This window comes from Mirounga angustirostris, unplaced genomic scaffold (assembly GCF_029215605.1).
Source record: "Mirounga angustirostris isolate CCGP_5_RB_7025 unplaced genomic scaffold, mMirAng1.0.hap1 SCAF_9, whole genome shotgun sequence".
NCBI classification, from domain to species: Eukaryota; Metazoa; Chordata; class Mammalia; order Carnivora; family Phocidae; genus Mirounga; species Mirounga angustirostris.
In genome coordinates this window covers 130763953-130785556 of record NW_026991717.1, presented here as the reverse complement: position 1 = coordinate 130785556, position 21604 = coordinate 130763953, and the positions used below count along the sequence as shown (strand labels likewise).

Sequence of the window (21604 nt, the reverse complement as noted above, 5' to 3'; positions counted from 1 at the left end):
GGGTAACTTAAGACACCACATGAAAGCTCTCTGGGCCCCAGGATCCTAGACTAGCACATGGGAATATTAATAATAATCACCCTCATGGGGCTCTTATAAGAAATAAACATATATAAAGATGTGTGCTGTGTTTAACCCATGGTAAGCACACAAGACATTTCATAAATTTTATTATACACAAGAGTAAAAAAAAAACTTATATAACTCCAAATCCAACAATTTGAAGATAATTAAATAAACTATGCAACATTAATAGGAACACATGAAATTCCTGAGAAAGTGTATAAAAAATAATGTAAAAGGAGAGAAACAAGCTGAATAGTATGTACTGATAGATTATAACACCTAAGTGTAGACATGTGGATCAGAGGAGTTAAGAGAACATAAGTGCCCCACGGGGGTCCTTTAAGAAATTAGTGGGTGCATAATGAAACAGCTAATAAGCAGTGCACCCCGGGTGCTGATCAAGCATCTTCCACAAATAGGTACACAAATGAACTGTAAAAATCAAGATGTTGCTACTGACCAAGAAGGGTAAAGAGTTTGTCAGAATTTTACCTGGGAGGCTCAAACTCTTGAGTTAAGCCATTGTCAGACCTGCCTGGCCAGGCAGATGCTGTTTTACAGTTAGAATCTGAATGCCTGTGGGACACAGGCCCCATTGTCCCCAATGTCCCCTACCCCAAGTTACCCTCATGTCATTCATGGCCTGACCCCCAGGTTCACTGACCCTGATAGTGTTTCGCTGTAAGGAGAGGTGGTGGAGAGAAGAGATGCCAGGGGTGGATCGGAGAATGGGGCCAACAGAATCTGAGTGCTTAGGCTTCTAAAGATGGCTCTCTGGCCAAAGGAAGATGCGGTGGGAATGCTAACGGTGCAACATTTCAGAAAAGTGATATGATATCTAGCGATTCAGACAAACTGAACTGAAGGAGGCAGAAGGCTGGAGGGTAGAGGGAGAGCTGCTTAGTTTTGGAGACACCTCCCGACAAGGTGCATTGCCCCACTGTCCTCAGTGGGCTGTGGGCTTCTGGGTCTGAACACGGTAATGTCCTCCTGCACAGGCTGGGAGTGTCCCCTTGTGTAAAGCCATTAATGTGTGATGATCATAATCTTGCCCTGCTCTTCTCTACATCCTCCTATGGGACAGCATTGCTGCTTGCTGGGCCAGTCCCCAGGGCTATCCTTCACTGGGGAGAGAGCGGGTAACAGGCTGAATGAGAAAAAGCTAAAACAAGTTAGAGAGGTGAAGTCACTTGTGATGACAGAGAACAGACAGAGATGGGGTGGGGGGAGTACGCAGAGGGGCAGACGGGCTGAGAGGATCTGAGATAAGAGGCTCCAGAACTCCTTTAAGATATAGGAGACTAGGAGAGGAGAAGAGAAAGAACATCCCTTTGTGTTATAAATGGGAGACTCTCAGATTCTTTAGAAACATGCAAGCAAAAATTAAATTTACTTTCTCGTTACTTCCTTGAATGGAACGTCACCCTTAGCACCCCAAGGGGGGCAAGAATGATTTGGGTTACATTCATGCCAAATCTCTCTCCTTTGTGGAGAAAGGTATGGGGGGTGGCGGGGAGAGAACAGGATGGCATTTAGGATAAAAGAACGGGAAAGCACCATGTTTCCTAAGAGAAAAATCTAAAGAAACAAGTTGAGATGAGTATGTATGTGGGCTAGCTGGTGTGCTGGACAGCAGAGAGTAGAGGGGTGTCCTGCAACGGAACTCTACTTTCAAGATACTGAAATTTTCCAAGAAGGAAACAAATGACTGAACAAGCCCAGGGTTCACAGGATGGACAGTGTGAGCTTCCTCATGAAATTTTAGAAGATAGATCCCAAGAGAGATGGCCCTCTCACCTGACCTGGGGGAATGCAAATGCCGACCAGTCACTCTGTGCCCTCTCTTTCCCCATGACCATGGAGCATCGCTCCTTAAATATCACCTCACAGTACACTGTCATTGTTCACATGAGACAATATGGTGAAGGGTTTTAAAAACTGCTATGATTGGGGGGGCGTGTGTGGAGCACTTGGAAAAATACTAAACAGAAACTAGCGTTCTTATAACATCTGGATGGAAAGTTATTTTTTAAGCATGAACAATGGAAAGACATCGCAAGGAAAAGACTGGAATACAAAACTGCACAGAAATTAAAAATGTTCCTAAATCTAATAAGTGCTGAATGGAAAACAAAAATGCATGGAAAGTATGGCCCAACCATGACAAAGGGCCAAAATCCTTAGAATCTAAAGCACACATACACAATGATTAACACGACAACCCCTTGCTCCCGATAGCAAAATGGGGGAAGGATTAGCTAGCTGATGCAGGGAAGATGAACTGTAAGTGTGTGGGGTTTTTTTTTTTAAGATTTTATTATTTATTTGAGAGAAAGAGAAAGCACAGGAAGGGCGAGGGTCAGAGCAAGAGGGAGAAGCAGACTCCCCAATGAGCAGGGAGCCTGATGCGGGGCTCGTTGATCCCAAAACCCTGAGATCATGACCTGAGCCGAAGGCAGACTCCTTTTTTTTTTTTTTAAAGATTTTATTTATTTATTCATGAGGACTGAGAGAGAGAGAGAGAGAGAGAGGCAGAGGGAGAAGTAGGCTCCCAAGGAGCAGGGAGCCCGATGCAGGACTCGATCCCAGGACCCTGGGATCATGACCTGAGCCGAAGGCAGACGCTTAACCATCTGAGCCACCCAGGCACCCCCGAAGGCAGACTCTTAACCGACTAAGCCACAGAGGTGCCCCAAACTATAAGTGTATTTAATAAGTATTTAAAATTAATCAACTTTAGTATAAATCAAAGAAATTCTAATTATGAGATTCATTTTTACCCAATTACAACATATGCTCATGTCATAGTGGTTATGCGGGAAATAATCAGATACAAAATATAATCTATTTCTGTGACTTTAAGATGTACCTTTCCCCAACATTTTAATATCTTGGAAATTGAGGTGATCTCACAATGGCTAGCATGTCAACATTTAATTGGCAGCATTCTTTCTTTCTTAATGGTACACAAAATAACAAAGCATCTTAGATTCAATGAAATAGCACTTGAAGTACAATATAATATGATACACCAAAACATTAACAGTGATTCTTGTCGGATGGTGGAATTATGGGTGTTTTCTACTTTCTTATACTTTCCCATATATTTCCAGTCTTCTCAAATGAGTATGTATTTCTTTTATCATCAGACAGTAAACAAAACAAAACTTGGTTCTAACCTTGACTTTGCCACTTTATAGCAGAGTAAGTCCCGAGTAAGGTAACTCTGCTTTCTGTCCTCAGTTTCCTTACCTGCAAAATGGATAGATAACTTCTCTGCCTACCTCATAAGATTTGTGCACAAATGCTTTGTAAAATATAAAGTGCCTAGTCAATGTGTGATTTAAATCCTGACACATGTATGAGAACCACTAACATGTGATGATCATTAATGTACTCATGAGATGTTTTTATTCTTTCTCAATACCTGTTCATGATGTTAGTTTATAGCTTTATACTGTAGAATGGTGACTCCCAATATTCTGTTTGAACCTGATATAATTCGATTTCATAAGCTCTTTCCTCAACTTTGTTCCCACGTAGGAAAAAACAGATTCCAAAAACAATATTCAGTTCAGCACCACACAGATTTGCACGCTGACCAGGCCAAATCAGGTACTCGTCAGCCCAGCTCCTGAGCCCCACGAGCCTTCGAGCCTTGTAGAATACTGCTGCACGCACTTGCCACACACAAGTCACACCCAGGGCCAAAAAGGGGGTGGAGCCTAACTACTTCTGTTTAATTAAAATGAACACAACCGTTGCTGCAAATCTGGAAATCTACCTTCAGTGTTCCGCCATGGAGGAGGGGCTTGGCACCTCTCTGTCCGAGCCTCTCAGATCGGCACAAGCCACGGTCCCCTTCTTAGCCCAATCCCAGTGCATCCCTGCATCTGGCTGGGCTGCTCTTGGCTAAATCAACTTGTTCCTCGTGTACTTAACGACCAGCTGGAGAGGAGGTTCACCAAGACAAGAGATGAGCACATTTCCCCTCCTCTCCATTCCAGCCTGGCCACTGGTTTGTCTATGTTCTAGAGCACAGGGGGCCTTGCCCTCATCAGCAACATCACGAAACACCTTTCATGTGCCTATGACTCACCTGGGCGTTTTGTTAAAGAACAGATTCTAACTCAGGTGGTCTGGGGTTGGCCTGAGATTCTGCATTTCTAACAAGGTCTGAGGTGATGCTGACAACACGGCTTCATCAGCCACTCTTTGAATAGCAAGGATCTCCACGGTCTTCAACCCTATACCCACTTCCATCAGACATGCCTCAGTGCGCTCCCTATACTGCCTACATCAGGGCCATCTGGGGAAGTTTCTGAAAATGCAGATTTACTGCATCAGGATCTCTGAAAGGCGGGCCCAAATCCCTACATTTTAACAAGCACCATACTCCCCTTAGGTGAATTCTTGTAGGCATTGAAGCATGGGAACTGACAGCAGAGAATTTTTTTTTTTTAAAGATTTTATTTATTTATTTGATAGAGTGAGAGAGCACAAGCAGGGGGAACAGTAGAGGGAGAGGGAGAAGCAGGCTCCCCGCCAAGCAGGGAGCCCGATGCGGGGCTCGATCCCAGGACCCTGGGATCATGACCTGAGCCGAAGGCAGACGCTTAACCATCTGAGCCACCCAGGCGCCCCGACAGCAGAGAATTTTAAACAATCTTAGTGGACCACAGCACTGGGAGCTGTATGTCCGCCCAATTTCCAGAGGGGCTTTTGCTGAACTGCACCTTGCACTGAAGGATGCGATGCTATGCAAGAGCACACAGTTCTCTTTCATATTGATGGCGCAGATGCTGGGGAGGAGATTACTCATCGTCTTAAGTACTCCCATTCATAACAATCTGTAGAAAAAATTTTATTCCAGTCTGAAGAAGTTGGGTGTTTTCCAAACAGGCAGCCTGGATAAGAGGGGCCATTTAATGGTTGTCCTTGCCTCTTTATTTTGACAACTGGAAACTCAGAGCCAAATCTGGGGCTCACTTTTGGCAATTATGCAGGTCTTTTTGACATAAACCTCTGTGTATGAACAATATGTGGCTAGGGGCGCCTGGCTGGCCCAGTCAGTTAAGCACCTGACTCTTGATCTCAGCTCAGGTCTTGATCACAGGGCATGGAACTATCCTATTCATGGTTTCTCATCTCCCCAATGTCTTAAATCCATTATCATCCATTTCTAGTGCATCGTACATATGATGTGTAGTAGGCCTCTGAGCTGTTCACCAATATCGAGTCTTATCCACTTCTGGACTCGGGGGAGCAGTGTGGTTCCCCCAAGTCCTTGAAGTTGGGTGTGGCCATGTGACTTGGTTGGGCCAATGGAATGTGTGTGGATGTGACTTGGGTCACTTCCAGGTGATGGCCACTGATTGCTGGTACTCCACACTTCAGCCCTTCCCTCCCCTGCCTGGGCAGTCCTGGAAGCATGAGCTGATGAAAGCAGCCTGAACACTGGGCCAACAAAGGAGACAACCGCCCTGGGGAAGTCACCACACACACCACAGTGAGCTTGGGGTGAGTACGAAGTAAGCCCCTGGGATGTGTTAAGCTACAGAGATTTGGGGGTAACCTAAAGCCCAAGCCTACCTTGACCATATCATATGCAAATGACCTCAAGTCCTTTTTGGCGAGAAGCTGAGTTATGAATACACAGGCGGATACAGAAACAAACTCCTAACAAAAGCCTATTTGAGAGAAAAGATATTTATAGAAGATTATTTACAGGATATACTATCAATCTACTTCTCTGAGTACTTCAAGTTTATTCTTGTTTCAATCTGATCACCAGCCTCTTTCAGAACCAGCATCCCTGACTTGTGTTTTCATATTCTGCTCCTCTTAAATTGTGGCAAAAGAGACATAATATTTACCACTGTAACCATTCCTAAGTGTATAATTCAGTGGCATTAAATACATTCACTCTATTGTTGTTTAATCATCACCCCTATCCACACCCAAACCTTTTTTTATTATCCCCAACAAAAGTGCCATACTCATAAAACAACCCTTCTCCTCTCCCAGCAAGCCTCTGGTAACTTCTGCTCTACCTTCCATTCCTCTAGAATTTGTCTATTCTACGTACCTCATATAAGTGGAATTATATAATATTTGTCCTTCTGTGTCTGGCTTATTTCATTAAGTATAATGCTTTCAGGGTCCATCCATGTTGTAGCATACATCAAAATTCCGTTCTTTTTGCGGCTCAATAGTACTCCATTGTACGTATCTACCACTTTGTGTTTATCCATCCATCTGCTGACGAATGCTTGGGCTGTTTCCACTTTTTAGCTATTATAATAACACTGCAACAAACATGGGTGCACAATATCTGAGCATCTGCTTTCAGTTCTTTTGAATATGTGCCCTAGGAGTGGAATTGCTGGGTCATATGTTAGTTCTCTGTTTAGCCTTTTGAGAAACTGCCAAACTGTTTTTCATTCTGCTCTTTCTATTCTTTAAAATTTTATTTAAGTTCAAGTTAGTTCACATATAGTGTATTATTAGTTTTGGGGTAGAATTTGGGGTTCTGCTCTGACTTTTTTTTTTTTAAGATTTTATTCATTTATTTGACAGAGAGAGAGAGAGAGAGAGAGAAAGCAGGGGGATCGGCAGGCAGAGGGAGAAGCAGGCTCCCCCGCAGAGGGACCTGATCCCAGGACTCCAGGATCACGACCCAAGCTGAAGGCAGACACTCAAACAATTGAGCCACCCAGGCGACCCTCTGCTCTGACTTTTAAATCAAAGATCTCAGACAACAGGTGCATGAAATCCTCAATTACATTTTCAGGAAAATGTTGTCTGTGAACCTCACCCACTATCCTATGCAATCCTTCCTATACAAAATCCCAAGGGGAAACTCTTTGAGGATTAGGTCCCGGGATAAGGTTGATGCTTCCTATTGATAATAAGGATTCCAGTATGGGTCCTGACTCGGCCGTGGGGCTTGCAACCAAATTTCAAGCTTGAATAGTCCTTGTTGATGCCCCACCTACACCTTTTGGGACCTGCTTTACCATTTCTGGGCACACTGGCCTGACTTCAGATGGCCAGTGCCTATATCTTTGTCAGAGGACTGCCCTTGCGCTGTCTATGAAAAACAAAAAAAAATCAGGCCAGAAGTACAGGTTTCCCCCATTATCTTCGAGTTTGCTTTATGCCACTTTGCTTTAATGAGAGGCCTAGGTTAGTATTACGTGTAATTGCTAACCGAAAGAAATCTGAGGATTTTCACTTTTAGGAAATGGCACTTGCTTCATCCTTTCATGCCATTTCAGTTTACAAAAGGTTCCACAGAAACTACTTTTGGATGGCAGGAGAAATCTGTACCTGGGAATTATCCTTGTGCTTCCCCTGCTCTCCAAACAGCTTTGAACCAGCTGCTGACAGGTGTGGGTGTATAAATACCCCAGGCCCCTTACCTAGGATAATTCTGGGTCATGAGCTTTTTGCATTGATTCAAGCTTCCACTTGGGAGAAAGTACCAGTTGCCCACTACAGTTCCTGCGAATAGCAGACCCTATGGTGACTGACTTCCCTTTCTGTATCACTTCCTCCTTCCCTTGCCTGTATCCCTTGCACCTGCCAATCAACTCAAATTCTTGGCTCAGTGTCTGCTTCTGAGGGAACCTAAACTAAGACAAAGCTCATCTCTAGCAACTTCCTCGATCCGTTTGCTTTCCATATTTCTGTTCTTCTTTTTCCTGGTTCTCAAGTTTTATTTACATGTTTTTCATTGTTTTACCATATGCTTTCTTGTTGTCTGTTACTTCAAAGTCTTTGCAGAATAAAGCATAGTGGAACTATTTTAGATGAAAAACATCATGTAATTGTTACACCTAAAATACAAGATGAAAGGCTTATTGAATATGATCCCAATTTTAAAAAATATGTATGTACTTATGTGTATGCATAGAAAAAAAAGAATAGAAAGAAATGCACCAGAATGTTAACAATGATTAAATTGGGGGTGATGTCTGATGGCTTAACTTGCAGTTACCAGATGACTGCAGATGGCTTAACTTTTTTTCTTCTTTATACATTATTTTGCAAAGAACATGAAGCCTTAGCTCCCTTGTCTATAAAATGAGGATAATCATACCTACCTCATGGAGTTGTGTTGATGGGAATTAAGTGTAAATGTAATGCGGTAATTAGCTGCATCACATATTCACATAATAATCACAGTATGTGCCTAATATGTATCCTAATAAAGGGGAGTGAGTGCCGTAATTACAACAGCAATTAATGAAACAATTTAAAAGGAAATGTTAGAATTGAGAAAGTAAAAATAAGCCTGTGCTTTGTACTTTGTAAAGAACATTCACTTCCATGAGCTCATCAGCACTCGAGAATCCTGCAAGAGGAGCAGGCTTAGGGGGAGGGAGTGAGCAGGAGACAGAATAGTTGCTGAACAGCAAACACATGCCAGGGCCAAGGTGGCCGCTTTGTGGACATCTCAGGTGAGAAGGATGGGGCTCAGCATGGTTAAGAAACTTGCCCAACTACGGAGACAGGACCAATAGCTCCGACTCCAGACTCTCAGTCCAGGATTCCCTTCTTTCCAACAGGCCACATTATTACATGCGTGCCTCAAAAGCCCCTGCTCCTTCCTACCTCCATGTCCACGGGGAGGACCAAGGGGTGGCTTGTGGTGGGGGAGCGGATTTAGCTCCCCCAATCTCCCACCAAGATCACCTCCAAATGAATCATCAGTCTGAATAAAAACACTACTCGCGATGCAGACACAGAGTCGAGGTCAGCTCCACAGCGACACTTCTCAATCAGGCTGTCTACCCCAAGTCCTCCCTACACAGAAATTCTGGAACCGTCTTCAGAGACAAAGGAGTTGACACAGCGGGGGATTTAGGGAATTCTGCTAAGACAGCCCAGCAGAGATTGTGGGCTGGGAGAGAGAACCGTGATGGGCATTATTCCCTCTCTGTCCCCCTCAGGGCCTCGCGTCCTAATCATCCTAGGAAATCCTAAGAGAGCTTTTCTTGCGGCCCCGGTAACTGTGGTGTCATAACGGCCCGCTGATGGGCAGCGACAGGGTATGGAATGGGGTGGGGGTGGTGAGAGCCCGTGTGTCCCTAACCATGCCAGTCCTCCCTGCCATGCCTCCTACTCACCAGCTGAAGCCCTGGGCTTCTAGACTAACCTTGGGAAATCTTTCTGGACTAATCATTCTCCTGGCAGAATGTCAACCTGAGACAGCCATGCGTGGGAGGTTCAAGCAAGTTTGCCTTGTCACCCTGCCTCACTGACAAGCTCTCCTCCCAAGCACAGGGGCCAGGGCTGAGAGCACCCGTTGCGCCCTGAGGGCCCTGTTGCAGTTCCTGGGCCCTGGCACCTGGCAGCTACTCTCTTTCTGGGTCGTCTTTCAAAACCTCCCCTCCGCTTCAGCTCTCTCCTTCCCTCAGAATTTATATAGCCTTGTCCCCAACCCCCTTCTCACTTGATTATGCTTCAAAGAGGAACAGTCTCTAGAGGTGTAGTACAAAGACTCCCAACGTTTTCCTTCTGCTACAAATAAAGGTATAACCGACCATAACTGTGCTGTCACACCCTTGCTCAAAAACTCTCAATGGCTCCCAATTGTCTCAAGATAAGTTCTAGCTCCTTAGTTTGGTGGTAAAGGTTGCCCTTCATGCCCTGAGCCCGGAGACCTTCCTGGCCTTCCCTCTACTACTCCATCTAGACCAGGTAGCTCCTGGGGCACCCTCAAACGAAATTCTCCTCTACAGCACAAAACACTTGAGTCCCCAAACCACACCTAACACTACCTGGCTCAACCCAAAGGTCACTCCTCTTTCTTCCTGGTAGGAAATTATTTCCATCCTCATCAGCACTTTTGCCTCCTTACTTCCAATTTGGTATTCAATCTGATTTTTCTCTCTGTAAGTCTGAAGTCATGGACAGTCTTAAAATTCGTGCCTCCCCCTCTAACCATTGCCTCCCGCATGGCGTTAGGTCAATAAATCTTCGTAGGTCCCTGTTCGGATTTGTAAGCTTTCTCCCCTAAAGTTCCGGGAACTCAAGCTCTGTCTCCTTACCTAGATTGAAAATCCTCCAGAGCCCTCGAAGGCTCATTCAAATCCCCCGAGCGCCGTGTTAACGAGCCGGCCCTGACTCAGGAGGGCAGGGCGAGGCGGAGACGGCCTTTAGAACGAGCTCCCAGGGGCTGCCCGGGCAGCTGCTCCGCGGGCCGCGTGCAGAAAAGCCGGGAGGCAGAACCGCCGGTGGACGGGGCAACAGCTCACCTCCGTGCGGCCCGGCTGAGCGCGGAGGTGGAGGATCGCAAGGCTGAGAAGCGGCCCACCCTTCGGCCACCAGCGACGCCCACTTACCTATGGTGGACACGACTGTGCCCACGAAATAGAAGGCGCCGGTGAAGTCCCAGCGCGGCCGGGCGCTGTCCACGCGGATGCCGGCCTCGGTGGCCTCCTCGTAGTAGCGAAGGAAGCCGCGCAGCTCGTCGCGGCTCAGGTTGTGGCGGCGGCTGAAGTTGGCCAGGCGCTCCTCCCAGCGCTGCTTGGCCTGACGCTCGTGCGCCAGCTCCAGCGCCGAGAAGACCGCGGCGCCGCCCAGCAGGTAGAGCACGATGAGCGCGGCGAGCAGCAGGAAGCGCGCGTTGTCCTCGTTCAGGTAGCCCGGGCCGCAGCTGCAGCCGCAACCCCGGCCGGCCGTGGCCGGGTCCCCGGGGGCAACCCCGCGCTGGAAGGCCGGGGCCACCGGCCGACTCTCGCCCAGGCCCCCCCGGGGGGTCGCCGCCCAACCCGCCCCCGGACGCCCGACGGCCGGCTCGCCCATGACCGCTGGGCGCGCCCCCAGGCCGCACGGCTCCCCAGGCCGCCGCCTCGACCGCTCCCGCGGCGCCAGCTCCCCACGTCCGCCTCGACTCCTGGTTTCAAATCCGCTTCGAGGCCGCCGTCCGCCTTGAGTTATCCTAAAAGCTCAAGGTCCGAGTGCCCGGGAGCAGAGTCCGCTGCTTCTTGGCACGGGGGTGCGGTCGCTGTTTCCACCCCGGGACCCTCCCTGCTCTGCTCAGATTGGGGAGGGGGCGTGGCGCGTCCTCAGCGCACATTGGGGCGGACTTGAATTTCCCCCGAAGCAAAGGTCTTCCGACCTCGGAAGCTGGCGGGTTAGAGGAGCCCGGCGGGCTCAGTCTCTTTGACCATCGCTTCTCAAGCCGCCGACGGCTAGGACGCGGGGTGTCGGTGTGCTGGCGCAGGTGGGGCCTCCCCAGATGGATCCGTGGTGCTGCGTGCCAGTCGCGCGGAGCCTCAGGCCTCGGGGGTTACTCCCCCGGCTGCCGGGGTGTAGAGGCTGGAGCAGGTCCCGGGGGGCGCGCACCCCGAGGGACTGCGCGGAGTCCACGGGTTCCTACCTCGCGCCCGGCCCCTGCGCTGCGCCCAGACCCGCTGGAGGAGGAGACCAGAAAGGGCGGACGGAATGAGGGGACGAAGGGAGTTAGGGGCATCTCCCCCAGGCAGCCTCCCTCGCCTTGCCCCGACCAGAGAGCCCTTGGCCTCTGGGTCCAGCGCGGGGGCGTCTTCCGACGCGCGCGTCCCTAGGCAGCCCCAGCTCCCGGAGAGGTGGCCGAGGACCGGGGGCTGGCTCCCTCCGGGCTTGGCCGCCTCAATGTGCTCCAGAGATTTTGCGCTGCCAGGACACAGCGCGGAGTGCTTTCCCCCCACCCCGTGCAGAGCAGCGGCCAGGCTCCCCAGCAAATGGCCAGGGGCTCCCTCCCCAAGACCTCGCCTTTCAGGGGGCGCTGGCGCAGCCTCTGAGCTCGACTCCCACCTCCCAGGGACAGCCCCTTACGCGCCGCTCTGTCAGGACTGTCCCCAGGTCCCCTCCTCGCCGTGGCCCCGCTCCGCAGAACGGCGCTGGGAGCAGATCTCCCAGGGCTCGGCCCTGCCTGGCGAGAGCTCCGAAGCTGCAACAGGTGGAGCCAAGAGGCTGCCAACGGCAGCGACTCCACCGGTTCCCAGCCTGCCGGCCGCGCGGCGCCGCTCCCAGCGCTGTTCTCCGCCTGCAGATGCAGTCTCTCGGCGGGCCCACCCGGGGGCTCAGATCACGGGGAAGTGGGTGCTGTAGAGGCAGGTTGGATACTTAGCGGGCTTGAGTGGGGCCCCCCCCGGGCCAGAAGAGGGCGCTCCGTCTCCTCCAGACACATGTCGCCCCCACCTGTGTACCCAGCCACACACTGCCCCTCCGGAATCACCAGCCCCTGGCATGTGGGAGTGAATACGGATAGAGGAATGGACGCGTGGGCATCTTCAAACTAAGTAGAAGTTCCCCGCCTTCCGAGAGAGTAGTCCCAGGCTCAGAGCCCACCCACCACCCACTTATACTCGCCAGGAGCAGAGCATAAAGAAACACAGAGCTCTGGATTCCAATACATCTGCCATCCCCTCAGCTCCGTTATCTACTCCTGAATGCCCCTGTTTTATCTAATTTATTGGGGGCAAGAGCTTTAGGTGGCAGTGCATATGGAGACGTGTATATAACGAGGGTAAGTCCAGCAATTACTCCCCTCCCCCATTTTATTATGAAAAATTTCAAAGTTGAAAGAATTTTATATACTCACCACCTAGATTCTACAATGAACATTATACTATACTTGCTTTATTACATATTTATCCATTCCTCTTTCCATCCCTCAACTTATCTTATTTGGGTGCATTTCAAAGTAGGTCCCCAATACTTTTCCCTATATATCATTAACGAGAGTCCAATATTTACAGATTTTTTTTCTTTTGGGGTAAAACTTGAAGTGAAATGCACAAATCTTAAGTGTGCTATTAGATGAGTTCTGACAAAGGCATATACCGGTGCAAATTAAACCCCTCCCTATCAACCAAACATCACCAGCAGGTCAATGTTCCTCAAAGCTTTGTCAGCAAATCCCCACCCACATTCCTCCAGAGGAAATCACTGTTCTGATTTTTTTCCCTACCACGGACTGGTTTTGTCTTCATATAACTTGGTTTTGTTTGTTCTAGATCTTCATGTAAATGGAATTCTACCACTCTATACTTTTGTATAAAGCATTTTTTTGAGATCTATCCATGATCTATGTCTTGGTCATTTATTCCTTTTTATTGCTGATTTTTTTTTTCAAAGATTTTATTTATTTAACAGAGAGAGACATAGCAAGAGCAGGAACACAAGCAGGGGGAGTGGGAGAGGGAGAGGCAGGCTTCCCGCAGAGCGGGAAGCCCGATGTGGGACTCCATCCCAGGACCCTGGGATCATGACCTGAGCCGAAGGCAGACGCTTAACGACTGAGCCACCCAGGCGCCCTTTATTGCTGATTTTTAAAAAAAGATTTATTTATTTGAGAAAGGGAGAGAGCATGAGAGGGGAGAGGGTCAGAGGGAGAAGCAGACTCCCTGCAGAGCAAGGAGCCTGATGCTGGACTTGATCCTGGGACTCCAGGATCATGATCTGAGCTGAAGGCAGTCACTTAACCAACTGAGCCACCCAGTTGCCCCTTTATTGCTAATTTTTAATTGTTTGAATATTCATTCTCCTACTGATAGAAACCAGGGCTGTTAGAATTTTTTGGCTATCATAAAACTATTAGGAATATTATTGTACAAATTTTTGTGGATCTGTTTTCATATCTCAGGTAAATACCTAGGAAAGGAGTATGTATTTAGTTTTATATGAAACTGCTTAACATTTTTCCAGAGTAGCTGTACCAACCAACAATGGACAATAGTTCCATAACATTGTAAACATTTGGCAGTATTAGTCATTGTGATTTTATTTTTAATTTTTAAAAAGATTATTTATTTGAGAGAGAATGAGCAGGGGCGAGAAGCACAGGGAGAGGGAGAAGAAGCATACTCTCCACTGAGCAGGGAGCCCGACTCGGGGCTCTATCCCTGAGATTATGACCTGAGCTGAAGGCAGACGCTTAACCAACTGAGCCACCCAGACACCCGGTATGATTTTGAACATACTGGTGGATGTGCAGTGCTATCTGATTGTGGTTTAATTTGCATTTCCCTGCTTTCTTAATGTGCTATGGCCATTTGTATATCTGCCTTTGTAAATTTGTTGAATATTAATGTTGAAATTACCTCTTGAAATATAAGTTATCGAGTATCTGTTTAAAAATTGATTTCTCTTTTTTATTATTGAGGTGTAGGGATTCTTTTTATGTATCTAGGAGATCAGTCCTTTCCCAGATACCTATCTTGCAAATATTTTCTATCAGTCTCTGGCTTGCCTATTTATTTTCTTAATGAGTTTTTCTGATGCCATGTTTTTAATTTTGGTGAAGTCCAATTTGTCAGTCATTTCCTTTATGTTTGGTGCTCTTTTTATATTAAGAAATCATTTACTTCCCCCAAGGTTGCTTAGGTTTCATGGGGTTTTTTTCTCTAAATTTTATAGTTAAGCTTTTGTATTTGGGTTATGATCCGTTTTAAGTTTGTTTCTGTGTGGCATGAGGTAAGATCATTCAATCTATGTGGATATCCAGTTATTCCAGTGCCATTTGCTAAAAAAACAAGAGTGAATTTATTTCAGGAACCTGAATCTTGCTCAGGTTTATGCTAATTCCACAGTACCTTGATTACTTGTAGCTTTATAATAGGTCATGAAATCAGGAACTGTGAGCCCTCCAATTGTGCTCTTCTTTTTCAAGATTTTCTTTGGGTATTATAAGACCTTTACGTTTTCATAAAAATTATAGAATCAGGTTGTTAATTTCATCAGAAAAAGTCTTGTATGGGATCTTCATTAGAACTGTGTTGAAACTGGGCGCCTGGGTGGCTCAGATGGTTAAGCGTCTGCCTTCGGCTCAGGTCATGATCCCAGAGTCCTGGGATCGAGTCCCACATCGGGCTCCCTGCTCCTTGGGAGCCTGCTTCTCCCTCTGCCTCTGCCTCTGCCTCTCTCTCTGTCTCTCATGAATAAATAAATAAAAAATCTTAAAAAAAAAAAAAAGAATTGTGTTGAAACTATTCTGGGGAGTACTGACCTCTTAATTCATGAATGAGGTTTATTCCTCCATTCATTTCAGTCTTACAGGTTTTCACATAGAAGTCTTGCACATCTTTTGTAAATTCATCGTATTTTAGGTGTTTTGATGCTATTGTAAATGAAATCTCAAGATTTCATTTTCCAGCTGTCTGCTGAAGTATATAAAGTTTTATGAACTAATTTGGTTCCTGCAACCTTAGTAAATTCACTTGTAGTCGTTAATTCCTTTAGGGTTTTCTGTATAATCATGCCATTTGAAACAGAGTTTTACTTCTTCCTGACATCTATTTATTTTTCTTTTCTTACTGCAATGGTTAGGACCTCATATAATGGTGGATAGAAGAGGTGGAAGCAGATATCTTTGTCTTGTTCGTGATCTTAAGGGAAGGCCTCCAGTTTTTCACTGTTAAATATATTAACTGTGGGTTTTTCATAAATACTCTATCAGGTTAAGTTTCTTTTATTTCTAGTTCTCTGAGAGTTTTTTTTTTTTTTAAGATTTATTTATTTATTTGAGAGAGTGAGAATGAGAGAGAGTACCTGAGAGGGGGGAGGGTCAGAGGGAGAAGCAGGCTCCTCGCTGAGCAGGGAGCCCGATGCAGGACTCGATCCTGGGACTCCAGGATCATGACCTGAGCCGAAGGCAGTCGCTTAACCAACTGAGCCACCCAGGTGCCCCTGAGAGTTATTTTTTTTTTAAATCATAAATGAGTGCTGAATTTTGCCAAATGCTTTCTCTGCATCTTCTGCAATGATCTTACAGTCTTCTCCTTTATTCTGTTAATGTATTGAACTTCATTAATTGCTTTTCTACTGTTAAGCCAACCTTGCATTTCTGGGATAAATTCTACTTGGGGTTCCTACTCTTATTTTCACTCTTCTACTTGTTTCGGGTTTGCTTTGCTTCTTTCCCCTAGCTTCTTATGTGGGCACTTAAGTCACTGATTTTAGACCTTTCCTCTTTTCTAATGTTAGCATTTTAAAGCTCTATTTCCCTGTTTTCCCTGTGCTAGCTGCATCCTAAAAATTTCCGTATATTTTCATATAATTTTCAAAATATTTTCTAATTTTTTCTTCTTTGACCCATGAATTATTTAGAAGTGTGTTGCTTAATTTCCAAATATCTGGTTTTTTAAGACAAATCATTTATTTCTAACATTTTCACTGTGGTCAGAGAACCGTATTCAACGTGTTTCAATCTTTCTAAATTTGAGACTTATTTTATGGTCCAGCATAGGATCTATTTTTGTGAACATACCATATGCACTTGAATATGTATTCTGCAGTTGTTGGGTAAAGTGTAGACTCTATATATGTCAATTAGGTCAAGGTACTTGACAGTGTTTTTCAAATCTTCTGTCTTTACTGATGTTTGTTCTAGTTATTCTATTGACTGGTGAGAGAAGAGTGTTAAAATCACCAACCATGAGGTACCTGGGTGGCTCAGTTGGTTAAGCCTCTGACTCCAGCTCAGGTCATGATCTCAGGGTCCTGGGATGGAGCCCCACATCCAGCTCCCTGCTCAGCAAGGGGTCTGCTTGTCCCTCTGCCCCTCCCCTCTTCTCGTGCTCTCTCTCAAATGGATAAATAAAAAATCTTCTTTAAAAAAATCACAAACCATGATTATGGAGTTGTCTATTTCTTTAATTATGTCAATTTTAATTTCATATACTTTGAAGCTCTGTTATTAAGTTCAAGCATTTATGATTATCACATCTTCCCAATGTAGTAACCCTTTTATTTTTATGAAATGTCTTTATCTCTGGTAATACCCTTTACATTAAAGTTTATCTGATATTAATCTAGTCACCACAGGCTTTTTGTACTTAACATTTGCATGTATCTTTTCCATTTACTTTTAGCCTGTGTCTTTACATATTTAAAGTGGATTAGTTGTGGACAGCATACAGTTGAAAGTTGGTTGGGTGGTTTGGTTTGATTTTTGGTCAGGTCTGACAATCTGCACATTTTAACTGAATTGATCAGATCAACGCTATTCAAAAGAACTTCTGCAATGATGGAAATATTTTGTAAATATTTGTGCTGTTCAATATAGTAGTCTAATATGACTATTGAGCTCTTGAGTGCCACTGAGGAACTAAATTTGTAATTTAATGTTAATAATTTAAGTTGAAATATCACATGTGGCTAGTGGCTATCATCTTAGAAAATATAGGTTGAGACCTTTTATATTTAATGTAGTGATTTAGGGGACTGGATTCAAGTCTACCACATTACTATTTGTTTTGTTTGTCCCCGCTGGTTTCTGATCCTCCTTTCCCATCTTCTTTTGGATTAACTGAATATTTTTTAGAATTCCATGTTATCTATTGACTTTTTAGCTCTATCTCTTGGCATTTTTTAAGTGTTTACGCTAAGGGTTAGCTTTTCACAGCCCTCTAAGAGCTACTATTGTATGACTTGGTGTAAAATACAGAAACCTTGCAACTATATTCATTTCCCATCTTCTTCCCCACATCGACTATGGTTGTCATTCAAATCACATTCCCATATGCTAAAACCCAACAATACAATTTTTTATTGTTTAAATGGCAATATATGTTTTAATGTACAAATTCAGGTTTTATTTTTACTTATTACATTGGTTGGAACTTAGGAACTAATTACTTTTGTTTTCTACCTCTTAGCTGAACAAAAAATACCCACACAATGTGGCATTATCATTAGACAAGACTTGCTTTTTCACATTTCACACAAGAATGTATATTATCTTTCTTGAACAAAATGCCTAGATTACCAAGGAAACCATCTTTGGAGGAAGTGTTTAATGAATCCTCCAGTAGGAAATAGGAGAATTCATTGCCTTTAATTAGAAGAAGGCTGTGTAAGTAGTTATCTGTCCAACTTCTCTGTGCAGCTCACCAACATTTCCTTATTGGAAACATCAATTTGTCCACATCACAGTTCCCAAAATGACTTTAAAGTCTGAAAAAATTCTGTATCTCCTTTGGCTTCTCTCTTGATTCCACCCAGGCTTTATTAATGGTTTGTGTCATATCATCATCTCCATCTTTGTAAATTTTCTTTAGAACATTCATCAATCCCTCACTAGGATCTGTTTCAGTGTTGTAAGAGGGCTTTTCTTTCTCTTCTCATTCTTTTTCAACCTGAGTCAAGTAGTCCCACTGCGTGTTTTCTGCTTTCTTTCTACATAAGATAAGAACTGTGTCTGTTTGACTTCTTTTTGAACTGCCTTTCACAGAGATGGGTTTCAAGAGATTGTTCACAATCATGGGAGTAACTCTTCTTATTTATATTCTTTACCAAAAGATCAAATGACCTCTCTGTGAAATGCACCTGCACATTCTCAGGAGTTGATGAGCTCTAGTTAAGTTTGTGAAAATCTACTTTACCTTATCTGACTTATCCCATTTGTAATTACCAATTTTTACCTTATATCCTGTTCTGATGGGAGCAACCACAGCATCAGCTTTTCATTGTCAAGTTCTGCTTTTCTCTGTGATTTCTGCTGCATCATGTTCTTGATTTCTGTCTCATTCTTGGATGTTTCAGCTGGATGTTTCAGCAGCACCTTCACCTCTTCCAGATCTTTCTATAGCTTCCAACCGCCCTCTACAGTGGAGTAACCCTGGGTTTCTGCAGTCAGTATTGATTTAAAGAAGCTTCCTGTCCTCAGGCTGGCATAGTAGGAGCTGAGGGAGCCTCGTCCAAACCTGAAGCTGTGGTTGGGCTGAGTCAGGCAAGGCCCCAGCTGCAGCCGGGCAGGGGAGAGAACAGGAAACCGTGCACCAAGTGAGTAGCTCACCCAGGTGGGCACAGAGCCCACCCGCTCCAGTCACAGCTCCCACAGACTGCACCAACACCCACCAGGTGCAAGACCTGGCCCACCTCTATAATCTAGATTTCTTAGGAGAAAGGCTTCTATATTTGCAGATATTTGCTCTTTCTGGTGGCTTTCCTTCCTTCCTGAATATTTGAGCTTCTCTCTGGTATGTTCTTCCTTCAGCCTGAAGAATGTCCTTTAGCATTTCTTGCAGTGCACGTTTGTAAATTCTCTTCATTTTCTTTTATCTGATAATGTGGTTATTTTGTCTTCCTTCTTTAAAGATGTTTCTACCAGATATAGATTTGTGGGTTTTTTTTAAAGCAAGTTTTGACTGCTTTTTTTTTTTTTTAAGATTGTCTTTATTTATTTGACAGAGAGAGACACAGCGAGAGAGGGAACACAAGCAGGGGGAGTGGGAGAGGGAAAGCAGGCTTCCTGCAGAGCAGGGAGCCCGATGCGGGGCTCGATCCCAGGACCCTGGGACCATGGCCTGAGCCGAAGGCAGACGCTTAACAACTGAGCCACCCAGGCGCCCCCAGATATAGATTTCTGAGATGACCTTTCTTTCTGCATGTGAAAGACATTTTGTGCTGTCTTCTGGCCTCATGTTTCTGATGAGAGGTCAGCAGTCATTCAAATTACTGTTCCTGTTCCTTCTAGCTGCTTTCAAGATTTTGTCTTAAGCGTGGTCATCATGAGTTTGACTAGGAGGCACCCAGTGGAGTTTTGTGTTACCCTGTTGCTTATTCACTGAGCTTCTTGAATCTGTAAATTTATGTCTCACCAAATATTTAGCCATAATTTCTTTAAATATTTTCTCTGCCCCATCCTTAACTCATCTCCTAGCATTCCAATCGCATAGAACTTAAACCTTGAGATACTATCCCACAAATCCCTAATTCCCATCCCATTCCCACTTTTCAGTGTTTTCTGTTTGTTCTTCAGATTGGATAATTTCTATCTACCTATCTTCAAGTTCCCTGACTCCTGTGTCCTCTCCATTCTGCTACTAAGCCCATCTACCGAAGCCTCTAATTTCAGATTGTGAGATAATAGAAAATACACCTATTGGTTCATGCCCCCAGTTCCTGACACAGAGCTCCTGAAACCCTTGTAAACTCCTAAGTGGTAACAGTACTAGGAACATCTTATATTCTAATGGGGTGACTCTGGGGGTGGGGGGGGCTTGGTTCCTGGATTGGGGCTGGTCACCAGAAAGACCAAACCATGATTAGAAACTTGGAATTTTCAGCTCCCTCTCCCCATTTTCCAGAGAGGGGAAGGGGCTAGAAATGGAATTTATGATTGATCATGCCTCTGTGAGGAAGCCTCCGTAAAACCCCAATAGTACAGAGTTCGGGGAGCTTCCAGGTTGGTGAGCCCATCCACACTGGAAGGGTTATGCACTCAAACTCCACGGGGATACATGCTCCTGTGCTCGGGACCCTCCCAGACTTCCCCCTATATCTCTCTTCACGTGGCCATTAATCTGTACCCTTGATCGTTCCTTTAACAAACTGGTAGTGTTCTCCTGAGCTCCGTGAGCTGCTCTAGCAAATTAATCAAACCTGAGGAGGGGTAATGGGAACCTCTGATTTACAGCAAATGGGTCAGAAGCACAGGTGACCACCTGGACTTGTAACTGGCACTGGGGGGTGGGGGGTGGGGTGGAGACAGTCTTGTGGGACTGAGCCCTTTACCTGGGGGATCTGACGTTATCTCCAGGTTGTGTGCATTTAAATTGTAGGACCCCCAGCGTGTCTCAGAATTGCTTGGCAGGGAAAACACCCCCACACATCTGGTGACCAGAAATGCTTTGAGTGTGGTGGTCATGTGAGAGGATAGGAGGCACACAGAGGGGGGAAGAACTGCCCCCGTCAGTATTGTATTTTTCAGTTCTAAAATTTCCACTCAGTTCTTTCAAAAGAATTCCTACTGCCCTGCTGAGATTTGCTATCTCAATATAAGATTTTTTTTTTTTTACACTCTTGAACACAATTTTATTAGCTGTTTTTAAAATCTTTGGAGATTCTTTTGGTCTCCTTTGCTTGTCTTTTGAGAATAAGCCATGTCTTTCTCTTTATTTGTATATTGAGTAATTTTGGATTATACCCTAAGCATTGTAACTGATATATAATTTATGATGTGTTGTAGAAACTCTGAATTCTGTTCTTTTCCTTTGAAAAATAATTATTTTTTAAATAATTATTTTTATTATTTTTTTTATTTTTTAAAGGTTTTATTTGACAGAGAGAGACACAGCGAGAGAAGGAACACAAGCGGGGGGAGTGGGAGAGGGAGAAGCAGGTCCCCTGCCGAACAGGGAGCCTGATGCAGGGCTCGATCCCAGGACCCCGGGATCATGACCCGAGCCGAAGGCAGACACTTAACGACTGAGCCACCCAGGTGCCCCTAAATTATTATTTTTAAACAGGCAGTTAACTTGGCTGCACTCAACTGCAAAGTGTCTCCCCTGCAGTGGGAAGTAGCTTAAATTTTAGTTATTTTGGCCTTGGCTGTGCATGAACAGCTCAGAGATCAGCCAGAGATTTGGGCAGAATTTATATACAGAATCTGGTAATCCTCTCTCTGGTTCTCTCTTTTCTGTTCTTTCCTTCCTCATACTCAGACTGTGTTTGCTCCAAACCCTGTCCTCTGGATCTTCTAGCCAGCAAGACTATAGATTTCCCCTGGAGGTTTTATGGTGCCGCTGACCTCAGGCCC

The 21604-nt window shown here is 45.2% G+C and overlaps 1 protein-coding gene and 1 pseudogene across 1 annotated transcript in view; both read right to left on the bottom strand.

Annotated features, from left to right (window-relative positions):
• KCNK13 (potassium two pore domain channel subfamily K member 13) overlaps positions 1 to 10881 on the bottom strand; it is a 100497-nt gene extending 89616 nt beyond the window's left edge. The window contains exon 1 of the mRNA XM_045901816.2: positions 10419 to 10881. Coding sequence (XP_045757772.1) covers positions 10419 to 10881 — 463 coding nt within the window. The remainder of the gene's footprint in view (positions 1 to 10418) is intronic.
• Positions 10882 to 17991: 7110 nt separating this feature from the next.
• On the bottom strand, positions 17992 to 21043 carry LOC123862220 (calcyclin-binding protein-like; annotated as a pseudogene).
• Between the last annotated feature and the right edge of the window lie 561 nt (positions 21044 to 21604).